The 23,990-nt window shown below is 38.5% G+C and overlaps 1 protein-coding gene across 8 annotated transcripts in view; it reads left to right on the top strand.

Moving 5' to 3' along the window:
- Positions 1-23,990, top strand: part of TRIP12 (thyroid hormone receptor interactor 12) — a 68,048-nt gene that overhangs the window by 20,606 nt on the left and 23,452 nt on the right. For 3 of the 8 annotated variants that reach the window (XM_048955638.1, XM_048955640.1, XM_048955639.1), the window contains exons 2-11: positions 4,185-4,331; positions 10,064-10,189; positions 11,082-11,878; positions 17,802-17,907; positions 18,931-19,067; positions 20,094-20,177; positions 21,514-21,609; positions 22,564-22,712; positions 23,406-23,441; positions 23,524-23,619. In XM_048955638.1, the coding sequence (XP_048811595.1) occupies positions 4,234-4,331; positions 10,064-10,189; positions 11,082-11,878; positions 17,802-17,907; positions 18,931-19,067; positions 20,094-20,177; positions 21,514-21,609; positions 22,564-22,712; positions 23,406-23,441; positions 23,524-23,619 (1,725 nt within the window). In that variant the 5' untranslated portion in view covers positions 4,185-4,233. The remainder of the gene's footprint in view (positions 1-4,184; positions 4,332-10,063; positions 10,190-11,081; positions 11,879-17,801; positions 17,908-18,930; positions 19,068-20,093; positions 20,178-21,513; positions 21,610-22,563; positions 22,713-23,405; positions 23,442-23,523; positions 23,620-23,990) is intronic. The other 5 variants (XM_048955642.1, XM_048955643.1, XM_048955644.1 and 2 more) reach the window with 4 other exon arrangements.

Consider the following 23,990-nt stretch of genomic DNA (forward strand, 5'->3'; position numbering starts at 1 on the left):
CATTATGATGGTGCACTGTGGGCAGAGGTGCTTCACATACCTCTTGAATATTCATTCTGCATCCTGGAGTCCTAAAGGGATTGGCTGGTGTATTTGCCAAGTCACTCTTGATGGTATTTGAAAAGTTGTAGGCAATCAGATGAAGTCCCAGGTGACTGCAAAATAGGTAACACTGTACCCATTTTTAAAAAGGTTAAAAAGGATGATCCTGGGAACTACCAAATGGTCAGTCTTGCCTCGGTGTCAGGGGACACCATTGGACAGATCGTCCTGGAAGCTAAGGCTCGTGGAAGGCAGTGAGGTGACACAGGAGAACTAACGTGGCTTTACCAAGTGCATATCCTGTTTGACCAACCTGGTGGCCTTATATAATGGTGTCACTGCATCAATTGACAAGGGAAGAGCCACTGACATCATCTTTCTCTGCTTCAGTAAGGCCTTTGACACAGTACCCCACAACATCCTTCTCTCCAAATTGGAAAGAGATGGATTTGAGTAGACTGTGTGATGGACAAAGAACTGCAGGACTGAGTCCAGAGGGTGATGATTAGTGATTCAGTGTCAGGATGGAGATTGGTGATGAGTGGGGTTAGTGCTGGTGCTGATACTCTTTAATATCTTCATCAGTGACATCGGCAGTGGGTTTGAGTGTACCCTCAGCAAGTTTGCTGTTGACAGCAAGCTGTGGGGTGCAGTCTACACACTAGGGGGATACCATTCAGAGGGACCTAGAAAGGCTTGAGCAGTAGGCCCGGAAGAACCTCATGAGATTCAACAAATCCAGGTTGCAAGGTCTTGCAACTAGGTTGAAACAACCTTCATCACCAATACAAACTGAAGAGTGAAAGGATTGAATGCAGCCCTGCCAAAAGAGACATGGGGGGTACTGGTGAAGGGTAAGCTGGACATGAGCCAGTTATGTGCTCATGCAGCCCAGAAAGCCAACTATATCCTGGGATGCGTCAAAAATAGTGTGACCAGCAGGTCAAGGATGTGATCCTGCCCCTCTACTTTGTGCTGGTAAGGCCTCATCTGGAGCACTGTGTCCAGATGTGGAGGCCTAAGTACAGGAGAGACACAGGTCCCTGTTCAGTACAGGGGAGTTGGACTAGATGGCCTTCAGAGATCCCTTCCAACTCTAAGTATTCCATGATAAGTTGGAGTGCAAGAACCTGAAAAATTGTTATGCCACTAAGACTCTTGAAAAGAATTTCATAAACCAGCACTGAAGATGGTCCAAGTAGATTAGGGGAGCCCTCTTCTCATGGAAAGACCTGTTTGCTTTTTATAGGTTTTGTTACCAGTTTGCTGTGTCATGTTGTCAGTGGCTGTAGAGCCTGTTGGAGCGCTTTGGTTTACTCATTCTCTTTTCCTTCCAGTAGCTGAAATCACTGTCCAGCATCTTTCAGCAGGTACTTTTGGGTGCTGAATAATACTCAAATAGAGGCTTGTTCTGTATTTGTCCTTCCCCTGCCTTTTAGGATTAAGAAAAGGTAAATGCAAAGGCTTCCACTGTAAGCTGACAGGTATCTTTTGTATCTTCTGTTCTTTTGGAACCTTGCCAGTAATGTGAGCTATAACATTCGTAAGAGTTATGTTAGTAAAATTAATTTCTGTGTACCTTTTCTTTATATTACTATAAAAAAGACAACAGGTAGCTGTAATAAAGATGGGTTTATTACACCAGAAGAATATTATGCAAGCTGATGATTAGATATCAGTGCTTTTAGGTGTCTTCAGGGGATACATTATGAATTGGTTTGAAACACTGTTTTGCTGAGTTCATCCTCAGTCTAAAGTGGGTGTTTATGACAAAAGCGTCTGCAGGTCAGTGCTTTTGCATCATTCTATCTGAGAACACTGAGTTGTGATTCAGTAAAAAAGCCATGTTAGTTAATGTAAACATTATACTAGCAGAGGACCTGAGTTTAAAATTTTCATGTCAAAAAGGTTACCAACTAAAGAAGACCTGATGTGCAGTTGTAACTCTAGTATGGGATGTGGGTGCTTAATGTAGCTGAGGAAATGTCTTAATATGACAGGGCTGCATGTGTGCGTTCAGCTGATGCACTGCATTGTGCATCTCCTTTGAGTTTAAGCATCTAAGGATGGAGAGGATAAAGCTAAGTGCTTACAGGTAGCTTCGCTTCTCCAACCTGAGAACACTTCAGGTTTGGGAACTTCTGAGCTCTATTCCAGTTCTTCTTGTATGTGGAACTTGGTTGTGACCTACTGAGAGCATCACTCTTCCTGTGAAGCTAGTTGGCAGGGCACGTGATGCTCTGTGGCCTCACATACTTTCAGTGGGATGGAAAGTAATGGCTTGATGTCAAAGGTCACAGCAAAGTCAAGAAGCTGCATCATGTTTATAGGTGATCTGGGAGTTGTGGTAGCATGCTACACATTAGGAAACTCAGTTAACAGAGATTTCAATATATGTGTAACTCAGGACGTGTCTTGATTTGACAGATGCCTTACAGGACAAAACACAGCTGCCACATCATTATCTGACACAGCTGAAAATACCTTGGGTGTGACTGTGCTGCCTGGGTCTGAAGCATGGGCCGTTCAGGCAGAAGGATGTTGCATTAGGGCTTCTCTGGATAGTGTCAGGACTCCAGGTGCTGGGATTACTTCAGCATCTTCTGGTGTTATGTGGAAAAGCCTGTGTACTGACCCTAGAGGGGAAAGCGTGTGGCTGGTGCAGGAGCAGTGCTGGAGTAAGCATTATTCCTTGCACAATGAATTTGTGGGGAATGTGCATTCTTGCAGTTGGTATGAGAATTATGACAACTATTTTATAATGTGACTGACAAGTTAGCATAAGTACCTTATTTAACCCTCGGCTGACCTCTCTGCTGATGATGCTGCTTCCTCCTTTCTGAAAATGACTTCATAAAACCTGTCTCCTTGTGGGTGTTTGCACAGAGATGTCTTTTCATTTGTTCTTTGAATATAAAGAAATAAAGAGAATGCAGAATGGTATTTAGCAGTGCTGTGATTGACTTCAGCTAGGTCCTCTGGGTTTCTTACTACTTGCAGTAGAATTAATCTTAGGATTTTGTCTTTCTGCTAGCTTTTGTTCAATTTCACAAATGCTTTCAGAGGAATAGAAATGGCAGACAGTACTTGCCTGCCTATAGTGGTAGTGGCAGATCTTCACACTTTACTGGAGCCAGTAGAATTGGAGCTGAGCCATACTTACCTGCAGATGAAGTGGTCTTTACTCCTGCTGTCAGACTTGCTGTGCTTATAGATATTACAGATACAGAATTAGCATGTAGACTGTGTTCTTAAATCTGGGTTGTTTTCCTTGTTTTCCTTCTTGTGGCTTTCTACACTTGTGAAGGTAGTGGTGTTCTTGTTGTGTTTTTTTTTTTTTTTTTTTTTTTTTTTTTTTTTTTTTTTTACACCAGGTTCCACATGATCTTAAAAACAGTGGGACTGGATTTGCTGCTTGTGGTCTTGTTCCTGTGCATTTTGTTTAGAATTTCTGATTTAGCAAAGTGTGCAACATCCCCTCTTAACTGAGGACTTAGTGACACAATCTTGAAATACCTCTATTCCTGAAGAGCAGTTGGCATTGTGGCATTATTTTTAAGTGACTATGCACTTTCACTAATTCTTTTTCTAAAATGTTTTCTCATGAGCTATGTTCTTATGAACAAGAATTTGTTTGAAGTTGGGTCTTTTTTTTTTTTTTTTTAAATTACGGTGTATGTTTCTGTACAAATGGAGTTTGAGAAATCTGAGAAGGAAGCAGTAACTTCTGTTAGCTTGTGGATACTGCTGCCTAGTCTTCAAACTAGCACTGTCATCTTCTGCAGTGAGTTAAAATTCTTAGTTACTGTTGGATCTCTACAAGGCATTGAGGTTTGACTAGTTAGTGAGGTTTTTCCTTTATGTTAATAAATACAAGTTCTCTTGAATAGCATTAATTGAAGTGCTGCTTTTTTAGCAGACTGTGTCCTGTGTTTAAATATACATGCTGGAAACTGGTTGCTCTGCATAAAAGGTGTAAATGCTTTCCAGAAGAATCTTGTCCTGTGTGTATTTTAAATTGAAATTCTTTTTGTCTTTAGCTTTTACTTGAACAACAGCATTTTACATTTGCTTCTTGAGGCATGACTGTGAGTCTTCACGTCACAGGTGTTATGAGTCTCTCTTTTTCTCTTGTCTTGCAGTGAATGATAGTGTCTAGAAAGGGTATGTCCCTTCAGGAGAGAGGTGCCAATGTCCAACCGGCCTAATAACAATCCAGGGGGGTCACTGCGACGTTCACAGAGGAACACTGCTGGGGCCCAGCCACAAGACGACGCAGCAGGAGGAAGGTATGATTGCTACTCTTCAGGGTGTCTTCATGTATAAAAGCAAAGTTGATGTGATTTTTAGGGGATGAGCTTTCCTGCTCTGAAATTCAAATACTGAAATTTGAGTAAAATGTTTTCATAAAGGTTGTCTATGCTGTTATCGCTTAGCCTGAGAACATGGAGAATTCGTTGTAATTGAGCATGCTCAGCTAGATCAGCAATAGTAAATCTATGTGGAAAAAATGTAACTGAAATGTATTGCCCGAATCACTGGTAGTAACAAATTCCTCTCCCTTCTTCCTTGCCTGATAAGTCTGTAGGGGGCTGGCAAAGATAAAGGTCTGTGAAACCTGGGGAAAACCTGTATTCCTTTTAGGAATGCCAGTTAAATCAGTATTTTCTGTTCCTTTGCGTTGCATGTTAATTCTGTGTAGCTTTTGAATAGTTTAATGATGAAAGGCTTGCCATGTCTTAATATACCAGTGAGCAAGTGGATTGAGTAGTATCTGTTCTGATAACTGATAGCATCTGTGGTGCAGAACCTTGAAATTTTTCTGTGGATGCTGACTGTATAATAATTGCTGTTCAAACTACAAAATAAGTCTTCACCAAGTGAAGCTTGTTTGGATATGTCGTTTAATTTTTTAAGTAATACTAGTCTAAATAAGAAATATGTTAGTACCATGGTAGACAACATCTGTCTGTGTACTCTTTCCTTAGAGATGTTACAGGTGTGCTTGTTTGAATACGTGCACTTTAATCTTGGGTTCTCTGGTGTATTAAAATGTTGTAGGTTAGTCTCACCAGGTAACAAGCTCTTACTGTCAAAGGTTTGAACTCCACTTTGTAATGATAACAAGTGGTAGATTTCTCCCTAGTTTAAGGGCTAACTGAAAGCGTGGTCATTGTTTGAGAGATGTTAACTATTTTAAGGAACCTTTTAAGGAAATAATTCCCTGAAATGGAGTTTTGCTTTTTCTAATCACTGCACAAATGGGAAAAAAAATAGTTGATAAACACAAGGCTTCTGCCCAGTGCTTGTACAGCTGCTGTCATATATACCTGGTTATTTTGCAGGTCAGCATTGTTTTTGAAGAATATTCCTTCCTTAACTACTGTTTAGGGAACGTAGGTTCTTGAAAATAAGATCTCTGCTGTCTTCACAGTTATGTACAGACATCTATAAAAGCCTGGGTGAAAGCACACTGGTTAATGTGATCTTGATGATGAATTCATTTTCTGTGTGTTCTGTGTGTAGTAAACACAGGAGCTTTCTCAACTGAAGTCTGTTGTAAAAGGAGGTTGGAGAGACTTGCTGCTTCTGTTCTCAAGCTGAAATGTTTTTGCATGTCTCTGGCTCTTCTACAGCTTAAAGGCCTCTTGCTAGAATTCAGTTGATTTAGCTTGATGAGCAGCTACTCATCACTTATGTAAAGGCTTTAGGAATTGTCAACTCCTATCTGGTCTAATATACAAAAAAGAAATGCACAGTTTTCTTTTTGTGACGCCTTTTACTGGCAAATTTCCCTTAAATGGGTAACAACAGCACAAGCCATTTTGTTTTAGACTGGACTGTATTTATGTCACTCTACTAACTTTTACCCTTGCTATCAAAATGAGTAGTGAAAGCCTGTGGTGTGTTTTATACCGGATTTTACTTGTGATTTCACATTCAGCACACTAACTTGATCTGACCTTTGAGTGCACGACTTACAGTTTTTTTTATAGAATAAACTGATGTTGGACTTACCATGGAGAAAGGTTGTTGCATCACAAATTGGCAGTAAGCTTACTATCTGTCATGTTCTTCTCCCCTCTCTCCAGAAAAGCACAAGAATCAGTAGCAACCAAGGTGTGTGTGAAAACAGATTTATAAACAAGTAAATTTTTTCTCCTAGTTCTCACCTCTGTATGCAGCTAGCCAAAGCTGTCTCAAATTGAAACATCCTTTGCTTTCAGTCAGCAGTGATATTCAAATAACTGTGCTTTGGGTGACCTGCTGTTATGGATGACATAGTATTCCCAGGTTAAAGTATTCATTGTTATCCTCACTATTTAGAATTATTATTGTTATTATGGCACTCTTCTAATTGTACAGCAAGAAAATCTGTCTGAAAAATCTCTTGGAGTATTTGATGTTGAAGAACTCTGCAGGCTTATAGGGAAGCAGTAATGATAAAGTTTCCCTTAGCAGTGTTAATCCGAAGAGGAGGGGGAGGCAAGTATTGTTGAGTGTACTTTTCATTTAGGAGGGAGAAGGAGGGGTGGCAGATACTGTTACTTTCTTACTTCACTAACTACAGTATCCCATCTCTTGGCAAACTGCTTAGTCTTAAGTCTTCAGTGGGGCCACAGACTGCTTCTGAGCCACCACTTTAACAACAGCAACTTGAAAGTGTTGCTGCAGGCATGCAGATCCTGTCTGAAAGAACCGTCTGTTTCTTTTGATTAAAAGCAATGCCTTGGTGTATTGATGTGGAGTAATGGAAGTGGTCCTTATACTTAGCACTGTGTACTGCTGTCGCAAATACTGTTTTCCAGTGGCATGAGCTCCACGTTGCCATCTCTACTCATCTGATGTGTTAAGGAGAAGCATTGGTTAAGTGGGATATTAATTTTTTGTGAATACAGCCACAGAGGTTATGTTGTATTTGAAAGCGTGGCACTCCATACAAGACAGGCTTTTGGAATATCATGCTTATTCTTGTGTATTTAGAATGAGAGATTAAATGAAGGAAAAGGTGCTTGCAAGCTGCACAGAGGACACTGGAATACATTTTGGACTGTCTTTTTTCAAATATTACAGTCAGAATAATCTTTCTGTCAATTACACTAATTTTGTTCTAAGTAGGATTTGTTTTTGGACCAGTTGTGATTAAAATGTTGATGCCATGCCTGAGGACTGTGTGAAAGCTAAATTACCAGCCTTGAGTTGTGGGTGGAAGAACAGGCAGCTCGCAACCTTCCACCAAGAATCACTCTGCCTGCTGTCTCTGTAACTCCCATAGCACTTAATCCTCCAAGTGTGAATCTTTGTTTTGAGCTCATCAGAATATTCTAACTACTTTTGTATGCAAGTTGACTTTTAAACAAGACCTTAAACAAGCTGTCATGACCTCAGTATAAATTGGGACAATATTTGTTAGCTGATCTGTGGTTCTCTTAACTTTGTCCTGCAATGTCTTCAAATTATCAGTTGATCTGCCCTCATGTAAATCTTAAGAGAAGGGGAGCGAACAGTTGCTGTTGTCTTGTACCTACTTTGCAAAGTCAATGATAAAACTCAGAATGAGAAGTGAGCACACGAGGTTTTTGCAAACAATTTTAAAAAAAAATCCTCATTTCAGATTCTCTGCCTGTTGTGCTTCTAATGGTACTTTTCTGGTTACATAAAGGAAGTAATAGCTACTCATGTTACTTCTGATAAAGCAAATACAACTGGTCTATGTGATGCAGTATTCACAATCCCAATTATTCCCAATTATCCCAAGCACTTAGATTGGATGTTGGTATGGAATTATATTTGTAAAGCTTGTAGGAACCAAAAGACTTGAGAGGAAGCAAGTTTGAAGCTAGTGACACCTCTTCAAAGATTAGCTAAATATTTGATGTTTTTGTGTATTGCTTTTGCCACATTTTGGTTTAAAAGCTCGAATTATTTGTATTTTTTGAACCCATGAAGTACTGAGTTGAATCCAGTTCTAATTAAATTAAAACAAAAACTTCAAAGAGAAAATAAATTTCTCAAATATGTTTCAGAATAAATGAACCTTGATCAATTAGCTTACATAAAAAAATATTTCTGCCAAGTGCAAATTATGTAATAACTTCAGTTACTCCCATAATAAAAGTATTTCAAGAGGAAAACTAAATTTCATACCTTACTCTTTGAGGGGAAAAAAAAAAAATCTAAACACTCAGGATTAGATGAAATATTTCCAAGTCTATCTTGATGGAATTAGCTGTAAGATTAAGATTTAGCTTTATTTCACTTTTTTATAGTTAAAATTATTTTTCTTTATTTCTCATACTAGGAAAAATGATTGAAATACAGAGAAGATACTGTTCTGTTTTTTCAGATTTATTTTCTTTAGCTCAGTTTTCCAGAAGTGTTTAGAATATGAGCTGTTTATGTGCATTCATCTGTCTGAGTAACTGGTGCTAGGAATACTTGAGGAGAAATGCTTCAAGAGACAAACAGAAAAGGAATTATTTCAGGAGGAAGTTTAAAAACAAATCAAAAACAACTTGAGAATGCTTCATTAGTAGGAAAAAAAAAACAAAACAGAATGTTACCAAGAAAAACACTCATAATAGTCATAGTTTGGTATTTTGACTCTTAGCAATTATTATTGCTTGGTTAAACTAAGTATGCTTTTTCCTACCAAGGAAAGTAGTCAATAGCGTGTTAAGGTCTCCTTGCTCTAGCAAGATTGCTGATTCTTGGTCAGAAAAGTGATCTGAAAACTTGGGGAACTCTCACCTCTCCCACTTACTTATTTGGCTGAAACTGTCTGATGTTTGTTTGGGGTCATACGTGGGTTGGAACTCAAATCTTTCTATTCCCATTCCCCAGCCCTTGCATATGATTTAAGGGTGTTTGCGTAGTTCAGCTCAGAAGACTAGATAGCTTGGGCTGATTGCATGTAGTGCTAAGTCTGGAAACAATTAACATGTTTTATGTTGCTTCTACCAGCATTAATGTGAGACTAGTTTGAGGTTAGTAGTGCTCAGGCGTTCTGTATGGGTAGAATATGAGCAGCTGAGATTTATAGTTGTCAAAGATGTTTTATCCGGGGAAGTGCAAGATGTCTCTTGCTGTAGTTATTTATACTGTGCTGTTCTAAATGCTTATGGGCTGTCACCTGTGAGATGCAGGAGATGATAGCCATTGCAGATGGTGATAGCCATTGGTTTTGAAAAACAAACGTGGAGCATGTTTGAAGATGTAACTTCAGTGTTACATTTCATTTGTAGTATAGTGTGATCTTTGTCTTCTAGTCAAAGCTCATACAATAAGCTACTTTTTGCGTATAGCTGAAGGCTGCTTGAGAGAACTCTCAGTCTATCTGAAACTCATTCCTTTCTTTGACATCACAGGTTTCCTGTCTCATCTGACTTCCTTCCACAGTAGCATGTGGGTTTTTTAACCTATTCGCTTCAGCATTATCAAAGAGTACTCAGTCCTTGTGAACTGATGGAACTGCAGTCATTAAATAACTTGCAAAGTTTTGAGCTTCCATTCCACATGGAACTGGTTACATTCCTGTTCCAAGCATTTGAGCGAAGACCGAAGAAACAAACTTGTAAATACTTATGACTGCATAAACCTTAATGTATGAAATCTTGAAGTTGAGTGTTTGCTTCTGAGAAAAGGCTTTTTATGGGTGGTTTAATCTTGTGCCTTACTGTGCTGGTAAAAACTGAATGCTGAAGTAAATAATTCAGTAACCTTGTGCACCAGAAAAACTTGAATTTATCAGCCCAGCTCAGATACGAGAAAATGTTAGATTCACTGAAAATGCCTCAGTAATTGTGCTGTACAAAACAATTAGATGGGTAGTGATTTGTAGTCAGAATGGATGTTTGTCTTGGAATACTGACAATATAAGGGGTTGATGTGGAAAGATTTGAAGTTATGCTTAATCTAATAGCTGTAAGTGGTCCCAGCAACAACAACAAGAATCCACCTACTGGTTTATATCTTTGTCTCAGAATTCTGATAGCTTTCTGTTTTGACTTTCTGCTGACAGGTCACATTTAGGGCAGGCAAAACATAAGGCACATAGCCCTCCTGAGAGTAGAAAATCTATTTCAAAGACACCCAAAGTGCAGTCTAATACTACTTCTGAGCAGTCCAAGGGACACTTTTCTAAAAGGTAATTGCACTTCATATTCATGTTATCAGTGTTATCTGCACTTCACAATTGTATGCAATATATCTAATTATACAGAGTTGTTATAAAATGTATGACTACGGTGTTAGGTATTGCATTCAGTGGATGTGTGTCATTCTGTTCATGTTTTTTATTTTAATTCAACTGAGAGCATCTCATCAGTGATGGGGAGCATACAAATTATGCATAACTAGTCCTGAAATACTTGCAAGTTCTTTTCCTCTCTTCCCTCTTCATGTTGGGGAAAGATTGCCCAAGGAGTTCTGAGTGGTGTCCAACAGTAATTGAAACTCACAATACTCCAAAGAACACTTGTGTTTAGGGTAAACACTTCAGACACATTTTATCTGTTCTTTATAAGTTTCTGCTACATATGCCCTGGATCATCTTTCTCTCATGTAGAGGAAAATTGTACTCTTCTTGTGCTTCTTGAAATTAATCGCATAAGATAGGCTTTCATTAAGCACTTCTGTTGAGCTGGAATCCTGTTGTGACTAGTTATGCATTGTTGAGCACTCTGTTCTCTTGTGGAACTCGTATTCTCAAACATTCAGATAACAGCTTCATAGCTTGAAATTTTTAATTAATTTTCCAAAAATCCTAGTGAAATCAATCCAAGTCATCCAGTATCTCCCTCTTTTTTGTTTAAAAGCAATATCTGATGCATTTATTTTGTTGCTTTAATTTTCATGTTAGTGATTTTTTTTTTTTTTTTCATCAAAATCTGGAATGAGCATGTTTTATGAACTTAATAATCGGTAGGTTTTCTTACTTGCAGTTTTCTTTATTTTGACTGCTGATGTTTGTCTTGCAAAACTGTTGCACAGTATGAGGTTGAGTTTAATACTAATGCTGTCTCTGCTTATTTCTGCAGAGGCTGTAGTTCATCTGCTGTTCTAATTCCACAAGAAGATTCAGAAAGAGTCAGTACTTCAGAAAAGCAAAAAACGGGGCAAGTGCCTAAGAAAGACAATTCTCGAGGAGTTAAACGCAGTGCTAGTCCAGATTACAGCAGGACCAATTCTCCTAGCTCTGCTAAAAAACCTAAAGCACTTCAACACGCCGAAACTTCCTCGGAAAGTAACAAGCCACATACTAAATCCAAGAGAAGACACTTAGACCAAGAACAGCAGAAGTCTACACAATTGCCATCAACAAGCAAGGCTCACACCAGAAAGGGTGGAGCTGCTGGTAGCTCCCGAAGTCAGAAAAGGAAAAGGACAGAGAGTACGTCTTGTATAAAGAGTCGCTCAGCAGTTGAATCAACTGGCGCTGAAGAGAAGTCAGCAAAATCCTCCAAGCTGGCTTCAAAATCGGTGACCTCAGCCAAAGCTGGGTGTAGCACCATCACTGATTCTTCTTCTTCAGCTTCTACATCCTCTTCCTCTTCTGCTATTGCCTCTGCTTCTTCCACTGTTCCTCAGGGTGCCAGAGTGAAACAGGGTAAGGACCAGAATAAGGCTAGACGTTCACGTTCTGCGTCCAGCCCTAGTCCAAGAAGGAGCAGCAGGGACAAAGAACAGAGCAAAACAGGTGGCTCTTCAAAGTTTGACTGGGCTGCTCGATTCAGTCCAAAAGTTAGTCTCCCTAAAACAAAACTGTCTCTACCAGGCTCTTCTAAGTCAGAGACCTCAAAACCTGGACCTTCAGGACTGCAGGCTAAGCTAGCAAGTAAGTTGTTCACTTGCTTTTATGGAAGAATAAGCATATATGTTTTAAAAATTAAGTCTTCTAAACGAGTACTTAAGTTATTTTAAGTTGTCTTGGGACCTTGTTAGAGTGAAGTAACTGGTACTGTATTTACTGACCTCTTAATGTATTTACTGACCTTTTAAGCAAAGCTGTGACTGAAACTACTTATAGCTAAAGCAAAAGGTTTTAAGTAAATGGTTGGTGTTGTATAAGCCTAAACTTCATGTTGCATGTGACTTTTTTTTTTTTTAAAACAAAATTTACACAAGATATTAGCTTGCTTCTGTGATGGATGCTACGTAATCATTATAAGGTTCTTTTATTGTGTTTGTCCTGGCTGATGTTGCTGTTTTGCTAAACTTGTTGGAAAACAAGCAGATAATTTTTTTTCATGTCTGAAGTGTACTTTGCTAATTTTTCTTACTAATGTGTCCTCTCCCTGGTTCTTAATTGGAGTAGTGGATGCCACGTCTTGTTCTGATGAGGATCTTAGGCTTTTTCCAAGCTGAGCCTTTGCTCAATAGTATGCAAGATATGCTTGTAGCTCTGTTTTCTTGAAAAACATTTAAAATGCATTACATTGACTTTGTTTACAATCTGTTTTTTTTAATAGCAAGTGTTTTGTGAAACTTTAAGTTGGATTCCAAAGCTTAGTAACAGTTGGATGTTGATCTAGGCATGATCATGAGTAGTCCTGTCCCAACTAGGGCATGTCTATAGCTAATACTCATGCAGGAAATATGTGAAATAAACAAGAGGACCTGGATGACTTCCTGTATAATCAAAACAGATTTAATTGACCTAACAGGCTTGTTTTGGATAACTTGCATGTCTAGAGTATTGATTGTAGAATTACCTAACCTAGTTGAAGAAGGATAGAATTGGGGAAGGGGAGAGGCATTGCTTTCTCATGGCAAGGCTTTATATGCCTGGTTCAAAACTAAATGGGTGACGGATTCCTGAGAAAAAACTGAACTTCTCCAGGATAAAGTAAGAGAGGAAGGAGTTAGAATTGGACAAGATCTGGACTAACCAGCAAGTTGTTAATGAAATCTGCCCTTTCCTATGGGCAACCTCATGGACAGTGAAGGCTTTTGCCACAGGGAGGCAAAAGAACTTAGTTCTGATAAGGGAACACGAGATGAACGTGAAGGATAGTTTGTGACTGCTTATAAACCTTTAGCCAGGAGTGAGAACACTGGGATAGCACAGTCTGAGGGGGGGAGCATTGAGTAGCTTGAAAAACAACATTGAGAATACCAGTGTAAATTATCTCTACCAAGAATGTACTGTGAAAGCCAGCTTGACCAGCTTTAGCTGTTTTGTGACTTGAAAGTCAGCTTTTGTGAAGGGTAAACGTGTACTTGAACTTCTTGGCTTTATGTCATAAATAGAACTAAGATGGTATGGACAGTAAATGGATGATTAAAAAGTCAGTTTTAAAGATCATAGTAAATCGTAGTAAGACTCATTAGATGCTAAGAAAAAAAAAGTTTTCTTTAGATGGCATCCCAGTTTGAGGAGGGAAAAGGGAAGTGTAACCTACAGTAAACAGGTGTTAAATGTAATTGAATAGCTATGACATTGAATGCTACTGATTGGAGTGTGGTTATACTAAATATCACTGAGCTTTTTAAATGTTACAAAGATTTAAGGACTTGATCTAGAATAAATGAAGATGCTAAACCTTATATTCTTAAATAGTCTTAGCTTTTCAAAAGGTGCATTAAAGCTCTTTCACAACCATTTGGGAAAAAAATTCTGGATTTTTGCAAATATTTTCATAAAATATACATTATCCAAAATGCTGAGAGGCATAAAAAAAAAAAAGAAACCATCAAGATAAGTTACTAAGGTAGGATGGCTCTGGTAAGCTAAAAACTTCAGGAGAGTAAGGGAGCATAAGGAGGTGACATTTCAGATATTAACAACCCTAATGTTTTCTAAAGCAGATTGGCAAGCAGTGATCTAGATGAAATTATTGCAGTTTATGCTTCTCTGTTGGAAGAGTCCTTAAATGTCACTGTAGAAACTATAACCCTACTGAATTTCGCTTTCTATAGAGGTACAGTGTGAGACGGGTGCTTATAAAAATCTGAAATAAAGTCAGTTGGAATAACTAGTAGAAAACAACTAAGAGCCCTGTAAGGGAAGATGAAAAGCATGGGGTGAGGTGAGTGGAGAATGGTGGTGCGAGATCGGCTCTAGGAAGAATGGCCTGAGAAGGGAGATTTTTGTGACTGAGATACTGTCAGTTATGCCTGTAAATACAGCTATTGCAGTTGAAGAATGATGTACGGAACTACAGTCAAGTTAAGGATGTCTGGGTTGATATTGAGGGGAATTCTAGAGCATTAGAGTGGCAGGAGGTGCCTTTCCCTGTCACAGCTATTTTTACCCTATCTCTATTGCCTGAGCAGGAAAGAAAGAGCCAATCTGAAGTCTAAACTTTCAGCTCTAACAAGTGGATTTCTACTGATATTTTTCTGAACTGCCAACTAAAGGATTTCAGGATTATACACTGAAAATTTAACTTCATTTAGGCTTGAGTAACATGTTCAGAGTTTTGAAATAAGTGAATGCAGTAAGTGCAGCTGCATTCAGAACTTGTTTCTTTCATACTATAAAAAATACTTAAAAAAACAAAAACAAAAACAAGCTGACTGGTAAGGACGCAAAATGTGAAGATGTTTGTAAGAATTTTTTTTTTTTTAAACTTCATTTGATTTCTGTTGGGCTACACCGTTTCAGGTTTAGCCTGTTTTGGGTCTCTTCCTTAAACTCATTACCATGAGTGTTTGGCATGCAAATGGGATGATGTCACAGCATAAACAATTTATCTGCCTGCTACAGGGAAACCTATGGCTCTACTTCAGAATTGAAGTTCACATCTGAAATTTTTGTACTTGCTGAATATGAACTGCTTAAGCCTAACTTTCTTTTGAATGTCTGTTTGTAGCTTCTACTCTTTGAAATGGGTGTGTTGAGGATTGCTTTTTATTAAAGAAATAGTGCTGAATAGTGATAAACAAGGACTTAATTCACCTGCAAGCCCTTGCTGTCAGTGACAGCATGACTAGTGCTTTCCTTTGTCAGATGCTCCTAGGGCATCTCTAATCCTGTCTATCTGAATATGGGTTGTACCCTGTTTACCTGTGAAGGCATGGGGCTTTCCACTTGCAGATCCAATAGACAGAGGACTAACTCTGAGGCAGGAAGTATGTCAGAAGTGTGTTAAGGGGAAGCAGGGATTCTGATGAAATTGTGAGGGGGGGGGGAAAAAAGGAGGTTGGTTTTGTGCTAGAGAAATAGTGATCTTCAGTTTGTTATTGGGAAGACTGGAAGGATTTCCCAAAAGGTGCAAGTAGTAAGGGTGGCTTAAGCCTCCTTAAGCAATGAATTCTAAGGGTAGAGAATGGCTATAAAGAGTAGGAAGGAAGCAAGCTCTGCAGAATCCTTTTTCACATCCTTTTTGCCCTCTGAAATGAATAAAGGGGGGTGGAAGAGCTGTTTTGCAACTTGTCTGCCAATCTAACCATACATTCTGTAGTACCTTCTTACTGAAGTAATTCAGTTTAAAGAAAAGGCTCAATTAATTTAATGCCCCTTAAGGAGAAGGGCAATCCACTCCACAACCTCACTGCCCCACTGTTTAATGGTGTTTGTACTCACCTGACTCCTGTCAGCCCTGCTCAGCTCACTGTTGTGGCAGAATGCTAACAGAATGGAAGTGTGCAACAAGTGTGCATGCTGTGTCTCAGCCTGGGGACAGTAAGGCATGAGAATGCAGAAGCACACCATTAAGCACAGCAGTAAGCAGTGTGGCTGGCTCTGCTGTCTTGTGAAACCTCTGCGTAAACCTTGTGTTGATATAAGCCAAGTTTATTTTACTTTTATGGTGAGTATGTGATGTCTGTTGCTGATCTGCTAAGAACAAACTTATATTTAGGTCTTTTTTTATTTAATTATCTTATTTATTTAAGCTGAATACCCTGAATACCCACAAATCTGAAGCAGTAAATGATGTGTTGAAATAAGGAGTTAAAATGTGCTTATATATTTTTCCAGACTATTGTAACATGGTAATTAAATTTCCCAAATGTAAGATAAAAGTAAACCTCATTTTTAAATTTTCACCATAATATTACATGGAGAAGCAGGCTATTTGGTGTCTGCATCTAATATGAACTTATAGAACAGTAGACATATCTTGTGGACTAATAGCACTATACTTAATGCACGCAATTTGTATTGCAAAATACGAGCTGTGAGGGCTTGTTTCTGCACAACTTCCATAACTTGAGAAATGCAGATAGGTATGGCTAAGGGTTCTGCTGCAGCTGTTTCAAACTGATCTTGTCTTTTTTTCTAATGCCACTCCTCCCTTCCCCCCCCCCCCCCAGCAAGGCAAGTCACTTACTATATGTGGATAGGGTTGGAGTCAATGACTGCTCCTGTTGTAGCAAATTCTACTTAAATTGTTGGTTTGAAACCATAATGAAAGTGTCATTGCTTTTGGAGCATAAAAAAAAAAAAAGCTCATAAGTATAGGCTATCTGGAAACTCAGGTGGCTGGCTTATTTCAGGTCAGTGCTTGGTGGCTGGGTGCTGAAGCTTGCTTGCTTAGGTTGCCAAGTTTCTTGGGTTAATAAGCCAGGTGTATGGTAAACACAGGAATATCAGGTTAACCTTGATCTACATGGAACTTAAAGCTGTATGCAGTTAATGTGTTTGATCTAGGAATACAGTTTAGTATTTGCCAGGACAGACTGTTGACTAGGTCATTAATAACTTTACAGATTATTTTCCTTCTTGTGTTATAAATATCCTATCAAAAACGATGTAGTTACCATTTCATTCCTAAATGCTGTAACTCAGTATTTCTGGAACTTTTTATAAGATCACAGAAATCAACAGAAGCCAATTTGTGCTAAAAAAACAATGTATGCTTGTGTGTTCTATTTTTGTTTTGTTACCAGAAGAGGGAACAGAGATCTAATTTCTTTTTAAGGCTTCATTTGTCCTAGCAATAGTATGCCTAAGTTGGATGTTTTGGAGCTCTGTTTTCTTATTTATTTTAGAGATGTCCTGTGGTTGAAAGTTCCCTCAGAATGATAGCTTCGTAGAGCAAATCTGTATCAGTTGTCAGTCTTCAACAGTTCAAATACTTCTAAATTAAAAGCTCTCAACTCCTTTCCCTGTGATGTGAAGCTGTGAAGATGTGTGTGGCTATTTGCCTGAAGGAAGGTCTTACGATAGCAGTGTGGTTTGCAGTGATGTAGTTACAGCAGAAACACAAAACAAAAACCCAACATACTGCAGATCTCACCACTGTCAGTGTTTGGATTCTGGAGGGAGGTAGGGGAATTCGCTTTGGATTTAAGACAGTTATTTTTAAACTGTACTGATGTAGATCAATCTGACTGTAACTAAAAAAATTATGATTTAGCTAGTGACTGTCTAAGTTGATGCTGTGTGGATTTATTCTAAGCAGTGGAGGCAAAACAGATGTGATCCTTCCACCAATAGTTATTCTCTCTAATCTAAAGCTAAAGCCTTTCTTTTTTCCATTTTAGGTGTTTTGAATGTGAACACATCAAAATAAGAAACGCCTCATACTGTGGTATCTGTTTATGAGGAAGGCCTACAAGCTCTTGTATGCCTGTAGTGTATGAGTTGCAGAAGGTGTCCAAGTAGCAGTTTGGAGTTCAGTAGCACTGAAATGAGTAAAATAAATATCTTCTACCTTTCTTTTACTGATAGAGCTGTGCAGTGTAAGATGACTAATAGCTGATGTGGACTTACTGTGGTTTTTCTGTAGAGGCTGCCCTGCTTCTCTTTTTGGTAGAACTACTGTGTTTAAAGACCAACTTACTCTCTTAATCATTTACCTGTTACATAGGCCTAAGAAAATCCACGAAGAAGCGCAGTGAATCACCACCTGCTGAGCTCCCCAGTTTGCGGCGGAGCACACGGCAAAAGACCACGGGCTCCTGTGCTAGTACCAGGTAAACCTTCAGACAGCAAAACGGGATCTCTGCTGTGGATTGAAGCTTATTTGTTTTTATGGATGGAAATTGCCTTTATCTTTCTTAGCTACTGTAGAAGTAGCTGCGGCTTTTCAGGCTTGCCATGTCACTCTGCATACCTGTGTCCTGGGTGATGCACAGAATTCTGCATCACCAGATTTTCAGTAAGTACCTCGGCTATAGAAATTGAGGACAAGAAGTACCCAAAGGCAGTATTACAAATGTAAATAATCCTTTCCTTAGATTGTTGTTTAAAAAGTTACTGAGTGCTAGTAGAGTATTGTGGATTATGAATGTATTCTGAAAAATAAAAAGGACTCTATGATGCCATGCAGGTGGCTGTCTTAACACTGTATTGCTCAACTGACTCAGCTTCTTCAACAGCTGCGTATGAACAACTGATGTTGCAAATATCTAGGTACTTGATATGCCTGAGGTCTGATCCTGTTGTCAGTTCTGCACTTTAATTTGGCTTCTGACATCACAGGCATATATATTTGTAACAGTGACAATAGTGACATTTAAAAAAAGCAGACTTAGAAAGACTCGTGCTCTTTGACTTCGTTTGCCATTTAAAAGAAACCTGAACACATTTAAAAGAAGCCTGAACATCAGGGTTCTGTACTTTGAGTAGTTCAGAACTTTCTTCAAAGGCAAGTACTCTGTCAGAGTTCTTCTCAAATATGTACTTGATTTGTGATTCAGTCACTTTAAGATTAATCATTTTAACTGTTATTTTAGTAGAGTGTGTTGTCCTGAAGTGTATAATGTAAAGACCTAGCTGTAATGCCTTAGCATGAACAAATCATGGATGTGGTGCAAGATGAGGCAAGTAAGGGGAAGTTGGATAGTTTAATGAAGACTGGTTCTTATGTGAATCCATGTCTTTGCTCACCTTTGTGATAACTATCTATGTAAATGAAAGAAAAAATTACTTTTTCATGGAGAAATCTCTTGTTATAATTCCTAAGTTCTGGAACCTCTGTTTCCTTGAATCTTTAGTCGGCGAGGCTCTGGCCTGGGCAAAAGAGGAGCAGCTGAAGCTCGCCGACAGGAGAAGATGGCTGATCCTGACAACAACCAGGATGGAGTTAACTCTTCAGCTGCACGTACAGATGAGGCTCCCCAGGGAGCTGCAGGTAAGAAGTACAACCAACCGCAGCATTTTGGTACACCGCTGATACTTGCTCATGCAAAGTTCTTCTAGAACTTAAGGTGATTAAGAAGTTATGGTTAAGTTAGTACAGCTTCAGTGAGAGGGACCTTTACTTTTGAATCTGATCCCTTGGTTGTCAGGTACAAGTTTCAGTTAGACTACTTCATAGTCTCAAAAAAGTTTTTAATAGGGTAGACTTGTCTTTAATTAGTTTTTAGAATTTTATGTTAATACTGCAGAAATGACTGTAGTGCTGACTGAAGAGATGCCAAACTCTCCAGAATATGGAAGACAAGTGTTTACCTATAAGTGTTCCTTTATTTCTGTAAAATATTCTGCAAATTGTCTGAAACTGCAAGCCTGTCTATATGGGCAGATTTTGTCATTAGATTAAGAAATGCTCTTGTTTTTACAATCCTGTGAAGTAGTACTTAAATTTGTCACCTGGTCCTAATCAGCAGTTATTTCAAAGCAGCTTTCCAGTAATTATACTGAGTTGTAGAAAAAACTCAAATGTCTATTTAAAATCAGCTACATCAGTATGAAAATTCAAAATTAACTAAGTGCAGCATAACACTCAAGGCATGAAATTAGTAACAATACAGACAAATGTATGTGAAAGATTATTTGCCAATCTGACTTCTTTTCATCGTCTCGCGTTGGTGTAGCTTTGGTCTTTTATGGGAAGGATTGGCTCCCTGTGCTGACATCGATGTTACTGAAGTAGTTGCACAGAAGTGTGGTGGCAGTGTGTCATGGGCTGGTTTGGCCCAGTTCTGTGACTAGTGGGGCTGAGAGACCCATGGATCTGTACCCTGGAAAAAAGGGAAAAAGGGGAAAAAGATAGATGGCCTAAAAACAAAACAGTGGTAACAATCTGAGGAGAAACACTGATTTACTAAACAGTGTTAAATGAAGAGCATTTTTCTGTTGGAGCGTTTTTCTGGACACTTTCCTTGATGATGGAGATGATGAAAGTTTTGTAGCTCACAGTCTGCTTCTCTTCTAGCTTCTAGCTCTGTTGCTGGGGCTGTAGGTATGACAACATCTGGAGAAAGTGAGTCAGATGACTCTGAGATGGGAAGACTACAAGGTATAAAATCTGTAACTAATTTATAACTTATTTTTGTTTACAGCCTGTAAATACCCATACTGACCCAAGTTCTGTATTTTATATATAGTAGGATTTTGTTTCTACATCTGTGAATGTGATTCTTTTCTTACTGTAGCTGTCCTTAAGTATGACACCACCACCTTTAACTCACTAAAGATCCAGGAATTTGCAACCAATATCTGGAGGTGTTGAGTGTCCTTATTTGTTTCCATGGTGTGTAATACACTGCTATTTATTGGGGGGGTGGGGATGGGCTGATGGATGCTCCTATTAAGTGCATAAGCATTTCCAAAATATCAAACTGTTTTTGCAGCAATGCATTTCCAGTTGAAAGGCTGCATTTGATCTGCTGTTACTCTGCCTGTTTCAGGATAGTTTTCTTTCATGCTTATCACTGATGCTCATGTTACTACAAGCTTTGACCAAACAAAATTTAACTGTACTTCAAAATATTCTATTCTATGCCTTTGGCTATAGAAGGATTTAGATCTCTCACAATTTGGGAGTACAGAGAGGTGCAAACTCCAATTTTCACGTCCTGCAGCTGTTCTAGTGATTTTTTCGTTGCTGTTTTTCAAGGAGTTTTTTTATCATTATCTCTCTTGAAAATGACAGATATAGTTAATCTGTACCTTTAACATGGGACTGAGTGCCTGTCAGTACCATTTTATTTGCTTATTGCTCTCATTAAGCACGGGTACATGTTAGGAGTATTGAACTATTTTTTTGTCCATATTTGTATTGATCCAAAGCAGTTGTACATGCTACAATAAAAAAAATATAATCTCCCCATTAATCCAGCATAACTAAAGTATTGAACAGTGTTTATTTAAAAAACAAACTATTCAACAGATTATCCTGCTCATCAGCAAATAAAGCTGCGTATCCTTCCTCTCAGATTAATATTGCCACTCAGATCCTGAATCTGTGAAGATAATAAGTTTAACCAATTTTGCGTAGTTTAAAATCACATTTGAAATTGCTGCCTAGTAAATCTGCTAGTTTAGATCTGATCTTGTAATATTAATTTAGTAGACCAGATTTCTTCTGTAAAAATATGTAGCTCTGGAAACTGGGTGACTTATTAAGGGTTCTTAATGCTCTGGTGCATACAAAAGTGACTTGTTTGTTCCCTAGAGGTCATCTCTTTTTTTTGTGTTTAGAAATTGAAGTAGTTTCAGTCATCTAATCCTAACTCCTCTTTCCTAAAGTATCAGAATTCTAGTAGTCTTAAACTATTGCTTCATGGAACGTAAGCTTTTAAAAGTATATGTAGAAGCTTTGACAATGGCTGTTATCCTCTGTTTGCTTTTAGCTCTGTTAGAGGCTAGGGGTCTTCCTCCTCACCTGTTTGGCCCTCTTGGTCCTCGGATGTCGCAACTCTTCCACAGGACAATTGGAAGTGGAGCTAGTAAGCAAAGTTTGTCTAATTTGACTTAATTCTTTCCACTTCCAGACTAGTAGAATTCAGCCAGTAGTAAATTCTAGTATTCATGTTAGCTACATCATTTACATGTTGGAGATTTGTATGTCTTAATTGCTGAACTGCCAGTAAACAATATTAATTAGCTTGTCTTTGTATAAGGAGGACAAATTTGCTTTAGCCATATTTCTTTTCTTTTTACATTATTTTTATTTTTCCACCTGATGTTCCCTGCTTGGTGGGGAAGGGAGGGTTCACCTTTTTACCCTTTCTTTTTGTCTTGCATGATGGGCTGTTTAACAGAAGACCTCTGAAACCCCTGGTTTTGTTGTTTTCACCCCCCCCCCTTTGTTTTAAACAAGTTGTTGAGGTAGCTTTAAGGCAGTTAGGATATTCTAAGGTTCACTGTTCATAGGTTCAGATGTGTCTTAGTTATATCAGACTGTCCAAAGGAGAACATGGGTCTTTGTCATTCTGTTGTATCTGCATTATGTATCTGGATAATGCAAGCTGGATAGATCAAGTTGATTTGGCTAGCAGGTGAGCCAAAACAAGCCTATTATACTACTTTCCAAGAAGAAGATAGGGTCTAATCAATATTACATGTGCTGTATTATTTAGGAAATATGTTCAAAAGTCTTTTACTTCATAAATTTGGGAGCATGGGTTCTATCACCTGCTGTAGGTTGGTAGAGATGACTGTGGTGAGCAGTGTGATGGATTCCCTGTGCTGTGACCAGTCTGCACTGGAAGGACTGCCAAGAGTGAGCTTTCATCTCCCTTTCCCTCCACTTTTACATGGCAGGGGAAGGCAGAGAAACTACAAATGCAGAGGAAGTCAAACTATCTCTGGTCTTCCACTCTGGCAGAAGTATAGCATGGAAGTTGCACTGAACACTTATCTTTTAACATCTTCTTTCCTAATCTTTTTTGCTTATCCAGGTTCTAAAGCCCAGCAGCTTTTACAAGGTCTCCAAGCCACTGATGAAAGTCAGCAACTACAGGCAGTAATTGAGATGTGCCAGCTGTTGGTCATGGGAAATGAAGAAACGCTGGGAGGATTTCCAGTCAAGAGTGTTGTGCCAGCTTTGGTAAAAAAAAAAAAAAAAAAAAAAAAAATTGTATATCTGGAAAACAAAATGTTTCACTGGATATTTTTTTTTTTTTTTGCTTAATCAAGTATTTATAATTTCAAGAGGTGTTTGGTCCACATGGTTGCATTTAGAACTAACATTGGGGAAAATCTGACAATCTTTGTATTGTCAGTTAAATCTTCAGGTTAAAACCCACTGGAGTGTAGAGATTCCATTAGAAAGCCTTTAGATTGCTCTTTAACAGAGCCTGCTTTTACTGAGTGTTTATTCTGTGGCAAGAATTGGTAAATGTCAGCAAAACAGGCCTTGCTGCTCATGTTGTTAATAAGCTAGCTGCTCCTTGTGGTAGAAGCTTGATAAATTCATGCTTGGAGGCATGCTTGAGCCAAGAGAACAATGTACAGAAGTACTTTAAACTTCTTCCACAGCAATCTCACAGGTTAACTTGTGATTGTGATTTTTACATCCCAGAAAAATGTGGGCATCTGGTGAATACCTCTGTGTAATGAAGAAAACACACCCCCAAACAAAAGTTAGACCTTGGTAATTTGTAGCCTATATTGTATTTTTTCAACTAACATTGTGTGAACTATGCATGGCTGTATATGAAAAGCTACAGCATAGATCTGTGCACTTTATGTTGATACCTAGATACCTTTACTAAGTCCATTTTATTTTTTTTAAAAACAGATAACATTGCTGCAGATGGAGCACAACTTTGACATTGTAAGTGATTTGTAATATTAAAGAACTTTTTTAGCAAGTGCTATCATCTGAAATTAAAGCAGATCTATGTGTATATTTGTAGATGAACCATGCTTGTCGAGCCTTAACATACATGATGGAAGCACTTCCCAGATCATCTGCTGTAGTGGTAGATGCAATTCCTGTCTTCTTGGAAAAGGTAACATGAAATCAAAACAGTGCTAAACCAATCTGGAGGTTTTCTGTCTACTGCTCTAATTTGAGGATTACCCATGATATAATAGCTTCTTTCGTAGCTTACAAGACAATGCATAATGCATCAGAAGCTTTTAAAATAGATTTCTTTGTTAATAGCCTTAGTGAAAAGCACTATGGGAATCACTGTAAACTTTGTCTTATTTCTCAGTATCTCGGTAATAACAATTACACATACTTGAAACTCTTGGAGTAGCTACAGAGTAGCTGTGTAACTGATCTAGCCTTAAATTGCTGGACTTGGTTACATCTAACAGTATAGCGGTGGCTAACTGTCCAAGTGTTAATGAACATTGTTTATACAAAGTGATTTAG

The sequence above is a fragment of the Lagopus muta genome, chromosome 9 (genome assembly GCF_023343835.1).
Source record: "Lagopus muta isolate bLagMut1 chromosome 9, bLagMut1 primary, whole genome shotgun sequence".
Lineage (NCBI taxonomy): Eukaryota > Metazoa > Chordata > Aves > Galliformes > Phasianidae > Lagopus > Lagopus muta.